This window comes from Schistocerca nitens, chromosome 4 (assembly GCF_023898315.1).
Source record: "Schistocerca nitens isolate TAMUIC-IGC-003100 chromosome 4, iqSchNite1.1, whole genome shotgun sequence".
Classification (NCBI taxonomy): Eukaryota; Metazoa; Arthropoda; class Insecta; order Orthoptera; family Acrididae; genus Schistocerca; species Schistocerca nitens.
In genome coordinates, this window is record NC_064617.1 from 503,545,338 (window position 1) to 503,557,990 (window position 12,653).

Below are 12,653 nucleotides of genomic sequence, written 5' to 3' on the forward strand. Positions count from 1 at the left end.
CGCAAGTTAAACAAATAGCAGTAGAAGATGGCCTTAACACCCACATCACACAGAAACTAAACTATAAGATATGCAAAAACAAAGGGAATGAACCTGACCCTCTGCCAAAAAACACACAAAGGAGGGAGGGAGGGAGGGAGGGATTTTGTAAACAAAGTTCCAATGAGGTACCAGAAGAAGCATGAGCGCAAGTGAACACAACAAGGACCAACACAACCAGTAACATAAATATTGTCTTTTGTGAAGTTCAAAATTTTAACTTGAAAGTATGGTTTGGTAAAATCAAACAATGGAAAATCCAGGACGGAATGTAACAATTTTATGAAAACGATAGTTGCAACTCAATGTATAGGGCAGTAGCTGACTTGCAGATAGGAACAACAAAAAGATTGTCAGAAAGTGAGATTTTGGCCAACAAGCCCTTCGTCAAACACACACACACACACACACACACACACACACACACACACACGACCAGTCTCTGGCTGCTGAGCCCAAACTGCGAATAGCAGTGCATGATGGGTGAGACAACCGGGTGGTTGGGTTAAGGACAGCCAGGGCAGGGAGGGGGAGGGATAGCACGGTAGACGTGTGGGACAGTAAAATGCTGCTTTTGGGAGCATACAGGGCAACTAAATGCAGTCGGGACGTTACACAGTGGACGTAGTGGCAAAGGAGATAAGTAAAACGACTGAGGGTGTGTTGGTGGATAAGAGGGCTGTGTAGTGCTGGAATGGGAACAGGGAAGAGACTCGATGGGTAAGGACATTGACTAATGAAGGTTGAGGCCAGGGGAGGTTATGGAAACATAGGATATATTGCAGAGAGAGTTACCACTTCCGCAATTGAGAAAAGTTGGTTGTGCAGGTAATATGCTGAAGGTGTTGGTCTACGAGGGTAGAGATTCTCTAAGTGTGGCATAGTAATGGGCAACAATGGGGCATCCTACGTGGTTGGGTTTACGGACTTTAGGAGGCATGCAGAAGGTAGGAGAGCAAGGAGAGGGGCTAGGCGAGAGATGCACTGCGGAGGGAAAGGGTTATGGGATGGGCCAAAATATTTCAGGAGAATGGAGATCCTGCTGGTTTTCTGGAACGGGGTTACTGTGGCAGGGTTTGTAGGTGGATGAACCTGACAGCTGATGGAGTCCTTCTGCCAGGCAATCCTTGCAGTTCAAAACAACAATGATGGACGCTTTGTCAGCAGGTAGGATTATAAGGTCAGGATCAGTTTTTAGGTGGTGGATTGCAGTTCTTTCTTTGGATGTATGGTTAGCTTGCATGCTGAGGGATCTGGAGAATGACAGTGAAGCAAGGTTCGAGGTTAAAAAATTGTGGAAGGGAACAAGGGGCGATTTCAGGGCAGCGGAGGCAGATCGTGGCTGGATGGAAGAATGAACTGAGTCAGTCCTGCATGACTGAATTTGGGAGTGGGGTAAAAGGTGAGGCCTTCGGCAAGGACTGATACTTGTGCGGGGATAAGGCTTTTGGAGGAAAGTTTTGTGATTAAGTTTTGGGCCTGTTTAGGTACTGAATTCTGTATGTGATCAACAAGCTTAGCTGCAACCACTATGCTGCATTCTACTTAGGCATGACAACCAACAAGCTGTCTGTTCGCATGAATGGCCACTGACAAACAGTGGCCATGAAACAGCTGGACCACTATGTTGTTGAGCATGCCGCCTAATACAATTGATAGTTTCACAGTTTGTGCCATCTGGATCCTTCCCACCAACACAGACTTTTTTGAATTGTGGAGCTGGTAACTCTCCCTTCAATATATCCTACATTCCCGTAACCCTCCTGGTCTCAATTAGTCACTGTCCTTACCCATCGAGCCCCTTCCAAGCTGCCATTCCAGCACTACACAGCCCTGTATTCCACCAATGCACCCTCAGTCATTTTACTTCTCTCCTTTGCACCTACCCCCTGCCCTCTGTCTAACCTCCCAACTGTACCTAAGTGCCCTACCCTCTCTCCACCTCATCCCTGTATGTTCCCACAAGCAGCACTTTACTGCCCTCCACCCCTGCCCTGCTACCCTTCCCCTCAGTGCCCCAGCCATCCTTATCCCCACCACCCGGTTGCCTCTCCCATCATGCACTGCTGGGGTTCAACAGCTAGTGTGTGTGTGTGTGTGTGTGTGTGTGTGTGTGTGTGTGTGTGTGTATCGTCTATTTTCAAGTAAGGTACTGTGGGCTGAAAGCTCACTTTCTGACAGTCTTTTCGTTGTGCCTATCTGCGACTCGGTATCTCCCCTATATGGTGAGTAGCAACTATCCTTTTCATAATACCGTTACTTTCCATCTTAGATTTTCCATTGTCTGCTTTTGCCTGACAGCTTCCATCCCATAAACCAATGCTGCTTTCCTTTATTACTATTTTCTACTGCATTATTCTACTCATGCCCATCTTTCTTTCTCTTCTTTCTGGTGTTTCTCTTGTCACATTAGAAACAGCATTTCATGTTCTACTTACAAGCCACACTGTATCAACTGCCTCAGCCGCGAACAACAGACGGATACAGGACTGAGCTGATTTTTAGGGCAGCATCTCATGTCTCACATTACTCCTGCTGATACCATTAATCCTACACATTCAAACTGATCACTCTTCCTGCGTCATTCTGGCATATTTTTGCGTACTATTTCCTGTAACTTTTTTGTGCCACACAAGCTGGTATCCATTCTACCAACTACTCCCTCCCCCCCCCCCCACTCCTTCTCACTATTCCAGTTCGTACCTACTACATTTACGTAATCTAGTCCCATCTGCCATCCCACTTCTTCACAGTATCCACTCACAGACCTGAAGCCCATATTCAATCATTTTATTTATTTTTTATTTGAGCTCATAGTGTCTTCATGTCAATTTCAGTTGTTTTTTTCCTTTCACTATCGGACTACTCCCTCAGATTTCATCCTATTTTCTTCTGCTTCATCCGTTTCATCCTTTTCATGACTTTTGCCATGTGTTTGGGTGTATTTATTTATTTATTTATTTATTTATATATATATATATATATATATATATATATATATATATATATATATATATATATATATATATATATATATATATATATATATTTTATTATTTTTTTTTTTTTTGCCACAAGGGATCCTTGCTCCTTCCAACTGCGTCAGTATAGAAAATTTTCCTTATCCCCAGGGGGAACCCAGTCCCACATACTGCTCCTGCATTGTTGCTTGGCTGATGGAATCCCCTCAAATGTCCTTACGATCTAATTAATTATCTCCAGCTGAAACCCTTGCTTCCACAATTACCTCCATCTGTTCAAACCCCACCAATCCTTAGCCCTCACCAACACAGTCCTGCAAAAACCATGTCAATCAGACCAAACCACCTTGCAATACCTTCTCTCCAGCCACAAAATTCTCCTGATATGCAATTTCAAATTCCTCATAACACACACTGAAACTCTTTCCCTCCAGGAACTAGGGAACATGCACACCACCACCTCAAAAAGCTCTCCACCCTTTTCACTTCCTACTCCCACCTTGGACTACCATTATCCACTACCTCTACAACCACCTTCAAACCTCCCCCACATCCCCTGATAGCTGACAAACCCCATCTTGCAGACCCACTACATTTACTCCACCTTCAAAAACTTCCTCACACCACCCTAATGAATGCCCGAAAAACATTAACCAACCTTTCCCCCAAATGCCTTAGCCCCATCCAAGTATCGGTTCTTTCCAAAGGCCTCACTTTTTGCCCCACTCCCAAATCCAATCATGCAGGACTTGTTAAAAACCCTCTCTTTCTCCTGGTCCCTACAGGGGAAACACTTTTTCACCACCAACCCCACCAATCACACTCAACCGAAGACCAATGCTGAACCCTGCCTGACTCACTCAATCTTCCATCCAACCATGATCCACTTCCACTGACCCCAAATCACCGCCTGTAAGCTTTCCAGAATTTCTAAACCTTGAACCTTGCCTCATCATCACTCCCAAAATCCCTCAACATGCAAACTAACCTTACATCCACAGAAAGAACCGCAACCCACCACCTAAAAAATGATTCCAACCTTATAATCATATCTGCTGACAAAGGCTACACCACTGTTTTGAACTGCAGGCATTACCTGGCAGAAGGACTCTGCCAGCTGTCAGATTCATCCACCTACAAACCCTGCCACAGTGACCTCATTCCAGAAATCCAGCAGTATCTCCAGTCTCTCCTCAAATCTTTGGGCCCATCCCAGAACCTCTCCCCAAAGTCCATCTCTCTCCTCAACCCTACCATTCCCCATACTTGTACCTTCTACATGCTTCCTAATGTCTGTAAATCCAATACCCAGGACACCCCATTGTGGCCAGTTACTGCGCTCACACTGAGAGAATCTCTGTCCTCGTAGACCAACCCCTTCAGCCTGTTACCAGCAACCTACCACCCTATATAAAAGATACCACTCATTTCTTCCACCAACTCTCCACAGTTCCTGTTCCTTACCACGTGGCTCCCTGCTTGTCACTATTGATGCCAGCTCCATTTACACTAACATCCGTAACGCCCGTGGCATTACCAATATTTAACACTAGCTTTCCCACTGCTCGATGGATTCCAAACCAACAACCTCCTTTCTAGTTGCCATAACCAACTATATCCTCACCCACAATTATTTCTCCTTTGAAGGCATTACTTACACACAAATCTGGGGCAGCTGTGGGCACCCACAACCAAATATATCCTCACCCACAATTATTTCTCCTTTGAAGGCATTACTAACACACAAATCTGGGGCGGCTGTGGGCACCCACATGGCACCATCCTATGCCAACCTACTCACAGGTCATCTAGAGGAATCCTTCTGAAACGTGGACATCTAGAGGAATCCTTTCAAAAAACACAGAATCCCAAACCCATGATCTGACTCAGATTCATTGATGACATGTTCTGGCTTGAGGGTGAGGACACTGTATCCACATTCTTTCAAAACCTCAACACCCTCTCACCCATTCACTTCACGTGGTACTTCTCAACCCAACAAGCCACTTTCCTCAATGTTGACCTCCACCTCATAGATGGCTACATCAGTACCTCTGTCCATATTAAACCTACCAACCACCAACAATACCTCCACTTCAACAGCTGCCACCCATTCCACACCCAGAAATCCCTTCCATACAGGCTAGTAACCCCATGGCTGTCGCATCTGTAGTGACAAGCAGACCCTCTCGAAATATACCAAGGGCCTCACTGAAGCATTCACAGACCTTGTAAAAAAACAGACCTCCCATGCCTTACCTCTCCAGTTACCTGCCATCTTCCAAAATACCACAATGTAGTCACAGAGGAGCATCCCCCTTGTGACTCAGTACCATCCAGGACTGGAGTAACTGAATCACATTCTCCACAGGGCAAATCCTAACAATTATTTTCTTTAGATACTTCTTAATTAATGCATTCTCCACCAGGGTATCAAATACCTCACATCATGCACTGAAATGAAGGAAGTTCCACCCAGAATACTTCACACCCCTCCCACAGCGGTATTCCGCCGCCCATCAAACCTACACAATATCTTTGTCCATCCTGGAACAAAACCCTGCTCCCAACCCATTGCCATGTGGCTCACGGCTCACATCCTTGTAATAGATGTAGGTGCATGACCTGTCTCATACGTCCTCCCACCACCACCTGCAACAGTCTGGTCACAAGCATCATCTATCCCATCATTGGCAAAGCTACATGTGAAACCACACACATGATCTACAAGCTAAGCTGCAACCAATGTGCTGCATTCTATGTAGGGCATGACAACCAACAAGCTGTGTGTCTGCATGAATGGCCACTGAGAAACTGTGGCCAAGAAACAGCTGGACCACACCACTGTTGAGCACACCACCCAACACAAAGTTCTTTATTTCACTGACTGTTTCACAGCCTGTGTCATCTGAATCCTTCTCACCAACACCAACTTTTGTGAATTGGGCAGCTGGTAACTCTTACTGTAATATATCATACATTCCCGCAACTCTCCTAGGCTCAACCTCTATTAGTCATTGTCCTTACCCATCGAAACCCTTCCCTGTCCCCATTACAACACTAAATAGCCCTCTATTTCACCAATGCACCCCCAGTCTTTTTACTTCTCTCCTTTGCCGCTACTCTCCACCCTCCGTCTTACCTCCCAACTGCATCAAGTTGCCCTGCCCTCTCTCCACCTCATCCATCTACACTCCTCCAAGCAGTGCTTTGCTATCCCCCACCCCTACCATGCTAACCCTCCCCCTTACCACCACAACCCGTTTGCCTCTCCCATCATGCACTGCTGTTTGTAATCTGGGCTCAGAAGCCAGAGACTTGGTCATGTGTGTGTGTAAGTTATGTTTGCGCGAGTGTGTGGTTGTATGTGTGTGTATGTTGTGTACTTTTGACGAAGGCCTTGCTGGCCAAAAGCTCACTTTCTGACAGTCTTTTTGTTGTGCCTATCTGCGACTCAGCATCTCCACTATACAGTGAGCACTAACTATCCTTTTCATAATATGGTTTGGTAAAAACATTTATTGTGTTTCTGTGTGTAGTTCTACAACATATCACAATGCCAGATGAGGATAGGTGCACTATAGTAACAGTAAGTAATCACAGAGAATAATTGTGAAATATTCTTGTACAACAAAATTATGTTCATGTATGAAGTGACTTTTTAAGTGCCCCTGCCTAGTATTACACTTGAAGCCAAGCCAACAAAGGTGGAAGACAAATTTGAGTTCCTAATGACAAAGGGAGCTGAAGAGAGACCAAAACATATCAGGCTGCAACTGTACTCTATGTCAGTTCACATTCCTTTTAGCTCACACAGTGGACCACACAATCAAATCAAGAGTATCCCTACGGGACAGCTGAATGTTGAAGAAGACTAAAGAAGTCACCCAGGTTGGACCAACATAGATGCAACATTTTAGGTACTGCCAAAAATGAATTATCGCATGATTCTCCACTTTATCTGTGGACTGGACCATTTTGTTTTGGCTCGTCTAAAGAAGTGCTACAGTACTTTGGTGTGGAAATTTCAAAAGGTAGGAATGCATACGTGTTTTAGAGCAGATAAAAAACTAATTATCTAACTTTATTTTTGAAGATGGTAACTACAACTTTACTACTACACCTCATACTTCATATCCTTCAGCAGCTCGATGGGAAGAACCTTTTGAAGCAATCAGAGCTTGTTATACTGCATTTGTGTGTGACTCAAAATACATGATTTTCACATTTGAAAAAGATAAAGTAATGCATTCTTCCTTATGTCTCATCTAGTTACCACAAAATGCTGTGAAATAAGTATACTGAATATTTGTTAACTAACATGGTGACCTGATATTTGTGCCTACATGAATGTTGAACACCACACAATACCCAATCTCTGGACACGGTCTGGTGAGGTCTGCCCCACAATCAAACATAAAAGTGACCCTGAAATCGAAAGGAACTTCAGCATGGTGCTTTTTTTCCACCCGACCAAACAGAAACTATTCGATTTGGAAACTTACAAACTGGAAGAGTATTTGTCAAGGGAGAATGTTTGACATTTTTGATCACATCACATGTGTTTATGTTCTTTGATACGGAGATAAATTAAATCACAGAATCATTTTTATGGGGGCAAGAGGTAACGATGTTTTGGACACTGTGCCGGGACAGACCATTTGTTGACATTTAGAAAACTCACAGGCAAGGAACCAGGTTTTCAAGGTCATATTTAGGTGACTGCCAAAATATACTACAATTAATACATACATTCACAGAAACTATAATAGTAAACTATGAGGTGTGAGGAGAAAGATTATCACAAAGCATTATTTTTAAAGTACATAAAAAATGATTAACTTCTAAATTTATGAAACAACTGACGTATGGTTTGTTATTCAAAAGAATCTGAGAATTTCAAAAGATTTTTGAGCGGACTTGTGTAGCGGCAGCTCACAAGAGCAGTTCCAACAGAGTACATGCTTGGACAAGTTCAGTCTGAATTGAAACAATGTATAGGTGCGGTGTGGTTGAGACATGAAAAAATTCTGTTTCCACACATTTATGGATAATGTGTATTGCAATATTCTGCTTTGATGAAACTGTGATGTGTTGCAAATTATGCAGTTAAATAAGATCACTTTTACAATTAAATATCTCAACTAGTATCCCTGAATACTGTTTTTATTAATCAATCAAAATTGCTGCACAATGACTAGCCATCTATACCTACTCAAATTTCCCATGTGCACATCTAACTGCACAGACAACAACAAAGGAGATTCAGTGTGGTGAACTAGCTCACAGATAACAAATACTGGTGATACTGCAGTGCCTACATTGTAAAGAAGAATGATACTACGTTCCTTCATACATAATGTGTGTACACGTACAAGTTGCACTGTAGGAACAACAACAAACGGAAGTTTGGGTCTGGCCCTGAGTCATGCATGGATGGCCAAACTGGTTAAGGTGACCACTCACGTAAAACAGGAAAGTGTGAGCCCATGCGATACAAGTCTGCCACATAGGTGCAGAAACATAAGCCCGGCCTTCAGGAACATGTAGTTGTTTTTTATAGGATCAGTTGTGCAGAGTGAGCTCAGATTTTTCCTGTTCCTTTCATTCATTCATTGTTCAGAAGTAATTGTTTCACATGAAAGTTAAGACTTTTATATATGATTATGCAATTGTCATAAGAAAAATTATTTGTTACCTGCAACATCTTCTGATAATAGATTAGTGCCCCATCAAAGTTTTTCACTGCTACTGATCCATCACCCATTATCTCATACAATTTCTTTCTGTTTACAAAATCAGTTTCTTCTAATACACGAAGTTTTTCTTCTGTCCGGCACAAAGCAATTGCTAATGGAAAAGACAGGGGAAAATGTTAACTCAGATGAAATAGTGGAATCTAAAATAATGTAAATGACTTCATTTTCCACTTTGATCTCTACACCAACAAAGTACACATAGCATTGTTATAGAACACAGTCTTCAGGAAGAGTATCAATTGTAGTGAAGCTCACCTATTTTCAACAACCGCTCAACATTCTTTTGATCACTTTCATTAGGAGAATGCATTTTGTAAGCTTTTACCAAAGTCTGTTTTGCTGCTTGAAAATCACTTTGACTGAAGTAAACCTGGAATCAACAATTTTTTTGTAATTCCAATTTTTTCACACTATTTAGTCATGTTTAATCCATAGTAGTCAAATACTAACATTATAAATTAAGTGTAATAATGTCTTCAAAATCAATCTTCATGTTACACACCAGTGTTAAGGCAATTAAAAATACTTTAAATATACATTATAATACCAAAGATGTACAAAGAGCCATCACAAAATACCAATAACATATATCTAGTGAAGGGGTTTAGATGAATTGGTGTAAAGCTTAATCAAAAGTGTCCCAGACAAGCATCAGCACGTGATGAGACTTTGTGCGACATGGAGAACACTCTCAGCAGTTTCTACTCACATCACCATTCTACTCTACATCACCATTATTTTATTATATCCTTTGTCAAAAGATGCAGGATGATTCAAAAAGAAACTGTGAAAGACAGAAACACACTGTTCATGTCACTGGACAGATGGCAGGTCAAAGTTTTACATTCACCCAAACACTATGTCATACACACAACATTAGCTCCACCATACACTCAATATGAGTTCCATGTGTTGCTAGAGAAACATAGAAACAGTAGTCCACCATTTCATTCAACATAAGAATCAATAGGTCCCTGTTTATTGAATCAACAGCTTCCAATAAAAAGCTCAGATCCTGAAGAGTAGCTGCCACAGGTGGGACAAAGATTCTGACTTTTATGTGCCTCCACAAAAAACATTGCAAGGTGTGAGGTCTGGTGACATAGGCGGCCAAAATTAATGAACAAAATCTTGTCCACCTCTACCAATCCAATGCTGTGGAATGGTGATGTTAAGATAATGCTGCACCTCAAGGTCAAAGTGGAGGGGGGTGCCATGCATAAACGTGAAATCACTGGAATCTTTGTGAAGTTGAGTAAACAACAAACTTTGTAGCATGTCCAGATAGAATTCTGTCACAGTTACCTCTGCAAAAAAGAAGGGTTCATAACCTCTGTGAACAGAAACAGCACAAAACACATTCAGTTTCGGCAAGTCTCTTTCATGTTCGACGACAACACCAGGATTTTGTGACTCGCAAAATTCTTACATTATGGCAGTTTATTTTCCCCAACAGATGAAAAGTTAATTCATCCAAAAACATGAGTGTTCTCTGGCATATCCTCGGGAATTGAAATGCTAAATTCATACTTCCGGTTGTGGCCATCGGGGCACAACTGCTGGAGTAGCTGCAGCTTGTAAAGCTCCAAAGCACTGTTTTAGAAAGTTCAAGTTCATGGCCTGCCCATCTTGTGGACTTCCAAAGGGCTCCATGGGAACACACCACCAATATGGTCGACATTTTCATCAGAAGTGCGTGGCCAATAAGTGCTCTTCCCTTTGCATATGCAACCAGCTTCTCAGAATTATTTATGACAGTCATAAATTCGCTTGCGCAGAGGCAGCTTCTAGCTGAATTGATGGCAGAATGCTTGTTGCACTTGAAAAATGGACTGACTTCATGCAAATTCCAACACACAAAATGATTTCTCTTGTGATAAAGTCAGCATGTTGCTACAAACAACAGTGTGGCTTTGTCAAAGCTTTGACCTTCCTCTATTTAGTGACATGCACAATGTGTTTCTACTTTTCATAATTTGTCTGTAATAAACAACTGAAATCTGTTCTCTCTTTTTAAATTAACCTGTGTTATTGAATCATAGTAATAAAATCATGCCACTTCAATCTTGGATGACTTTCCTTGCATGCAAATTACTGTTCAAAATTCTTCCAATGTGTAGACGATGATTTCAGTGGTTTCTCTGACTGGGGTTTCACAATTGAACACATCTGAAGACTCAAACGACTTCCATGCTTGCGCACACTCACAAATAAGCCACCATAAAACTCATTGGTGAGCCCAGAGATGCTTAACCTCATGTTCTTGCACCTCCAGAGGTTGTATTTGTCCTTGTGTCAATCAAGATGCAGCAACTGTTGCCCAACATCCTGGAACTCTTTAGATTTTCATGCTTGGATTCCTCACGCAAATGAAAACTTCACAGTAGGACAGCCAAAACAAAACTACAACTTAAATCATATATATCATCCAAGGCAGACAACAAAATTGTAATAAAGTTCAATTATTAACACTGTGCTTGTCTAAAACTAATGAATCATGTGCTTAACTTCAATCTATCCAGTGTAATGGTTCAAGTGATAGCATAAGCTGTGGTGCTTACAGAATGTAAATATTTCTTTTGTGGCAGATAGTAGAGAAATCCTCTTCATCCTCAATCCTTTCCAACAGCATCAGTCAATTTTAGTGTATTGATGAAAGTATGTTGTATTAGCAGAAGCACCACAGAATGTTCATAATCAACCTAAGCATAACCAGCCATGGTATAAGGGTGAATGTGTCCGTATTAGCAGTGACACATCAGAGAATGTCAATTAAGCCTTACTCCCAATCAAATTTTGTGTAAAAACTTGGAAAGAAATATACGGGGTGATCAAAAAAATTTCTGTGTGAGCACGTTACTACAGCGTATATGTAACATAGCGCGATTCAGATACTGACATGAAGGCAAGGTATCAATGTGGGATTCATGCCTCAAATACTGCTGTAAATGCAGATACGTACATCAACTATGACAACATTATTACCAAATGTGTCCAAACAGGATCAATATGCTGTTATTCTTTTCTCAGCTGCTGAAGGACACACATGGTAGACATCCATCAGAGAATGAAGACTGTATGGGCAGCAAGTGTGTTGAAAATCACTGTTGTCGAATGTTGCACTAAGTTCCGTGCTGCTTCATGATAATCCACATCCCCACATCTCAAATTCGTAATGCAGAATTTATGCCAACTCAAGTGGGACACACTCAAGCACATGCCTTATAATGATAATCTCTTCACATGTGTTTATCATGCCTTTGGTCCCTTAGAAAGGGCCTTGAAGGGTTGATGATTCATGTCGGACAAGGATGTGCAGCAGGCAGTTATGAACTTCTTCACACAGTGGGACACAGTGTTTTACCCAATGGGTATCTTCAAGCTGGAGCATCGTTGGGATAATTGCCTCAATGCTCACTGTGATTTTGCCTGATTGGCATACTGATTATAGGATATATGAACCCTTATAGCAATAACATCAGTCATAGTCACAATTGAATAGTAAATTTCTGAAGTCATGTACAGCAAAATGCACATTAAGAGTACTGCCAACATTTTGCATAACGTTTTTAGTAATGCACAGAAAATGGGCTTGTAATCAATTAAGAAATTTTAACCGTGAACTTGACTATATCCTACAGAAAAAAGTGAACTGTTTGAAGCTGTTGAAAACAACTGTTTGAAGTTGTTGAAAACAGATACTATATACTAAAATCATACACATAAAACTGTAAACTGAGAATTTTTTGTGGGAATCAAGCGTTACCATTGTTGGTGGTCAAGCCACATTCGGTGAGAATTCTGTTGGTCATGTCGAGGAAATGTGGACAAAGAGGGCACCAAGAACAAAATTGCAGACAGAAGTCTAATAACG

The 12,653-nt window shown here is 41.7% G+C and overlaps 1 protein-coding gene across 4 annotated transcripts in view; it reads right to left on the bottom strand.

Annotated features, from left to right (window-relative positions):
- The window catches only part of LOC126252967 (tonsoku-like protein), a 286,128-nt gene that overhangs the window by 179,007 nt on the left and 94,468 nt on the right, over positions 1-12,653 (bottom strand). For all 4 annotated transcript variants that reach the window (XM_049953987.1, XM_049953984.1, XM_049953985.1 and 1 more), the window contains exons 8-9: positions 9,035-9,149; positions 8,719-8,870 (exon numbers count right to left, since the gene is read on the bottom strand). In XM_049953987.1, the coding sequence (XP_049809944.1) occupies positions 8,719-8,870; positions 9,035-9,149 (267 nt within the window). The remainder of the gene's footprint in view (positions 1-8,718; positions 8,871-9,034; positions 9,150-12,653) is intronic.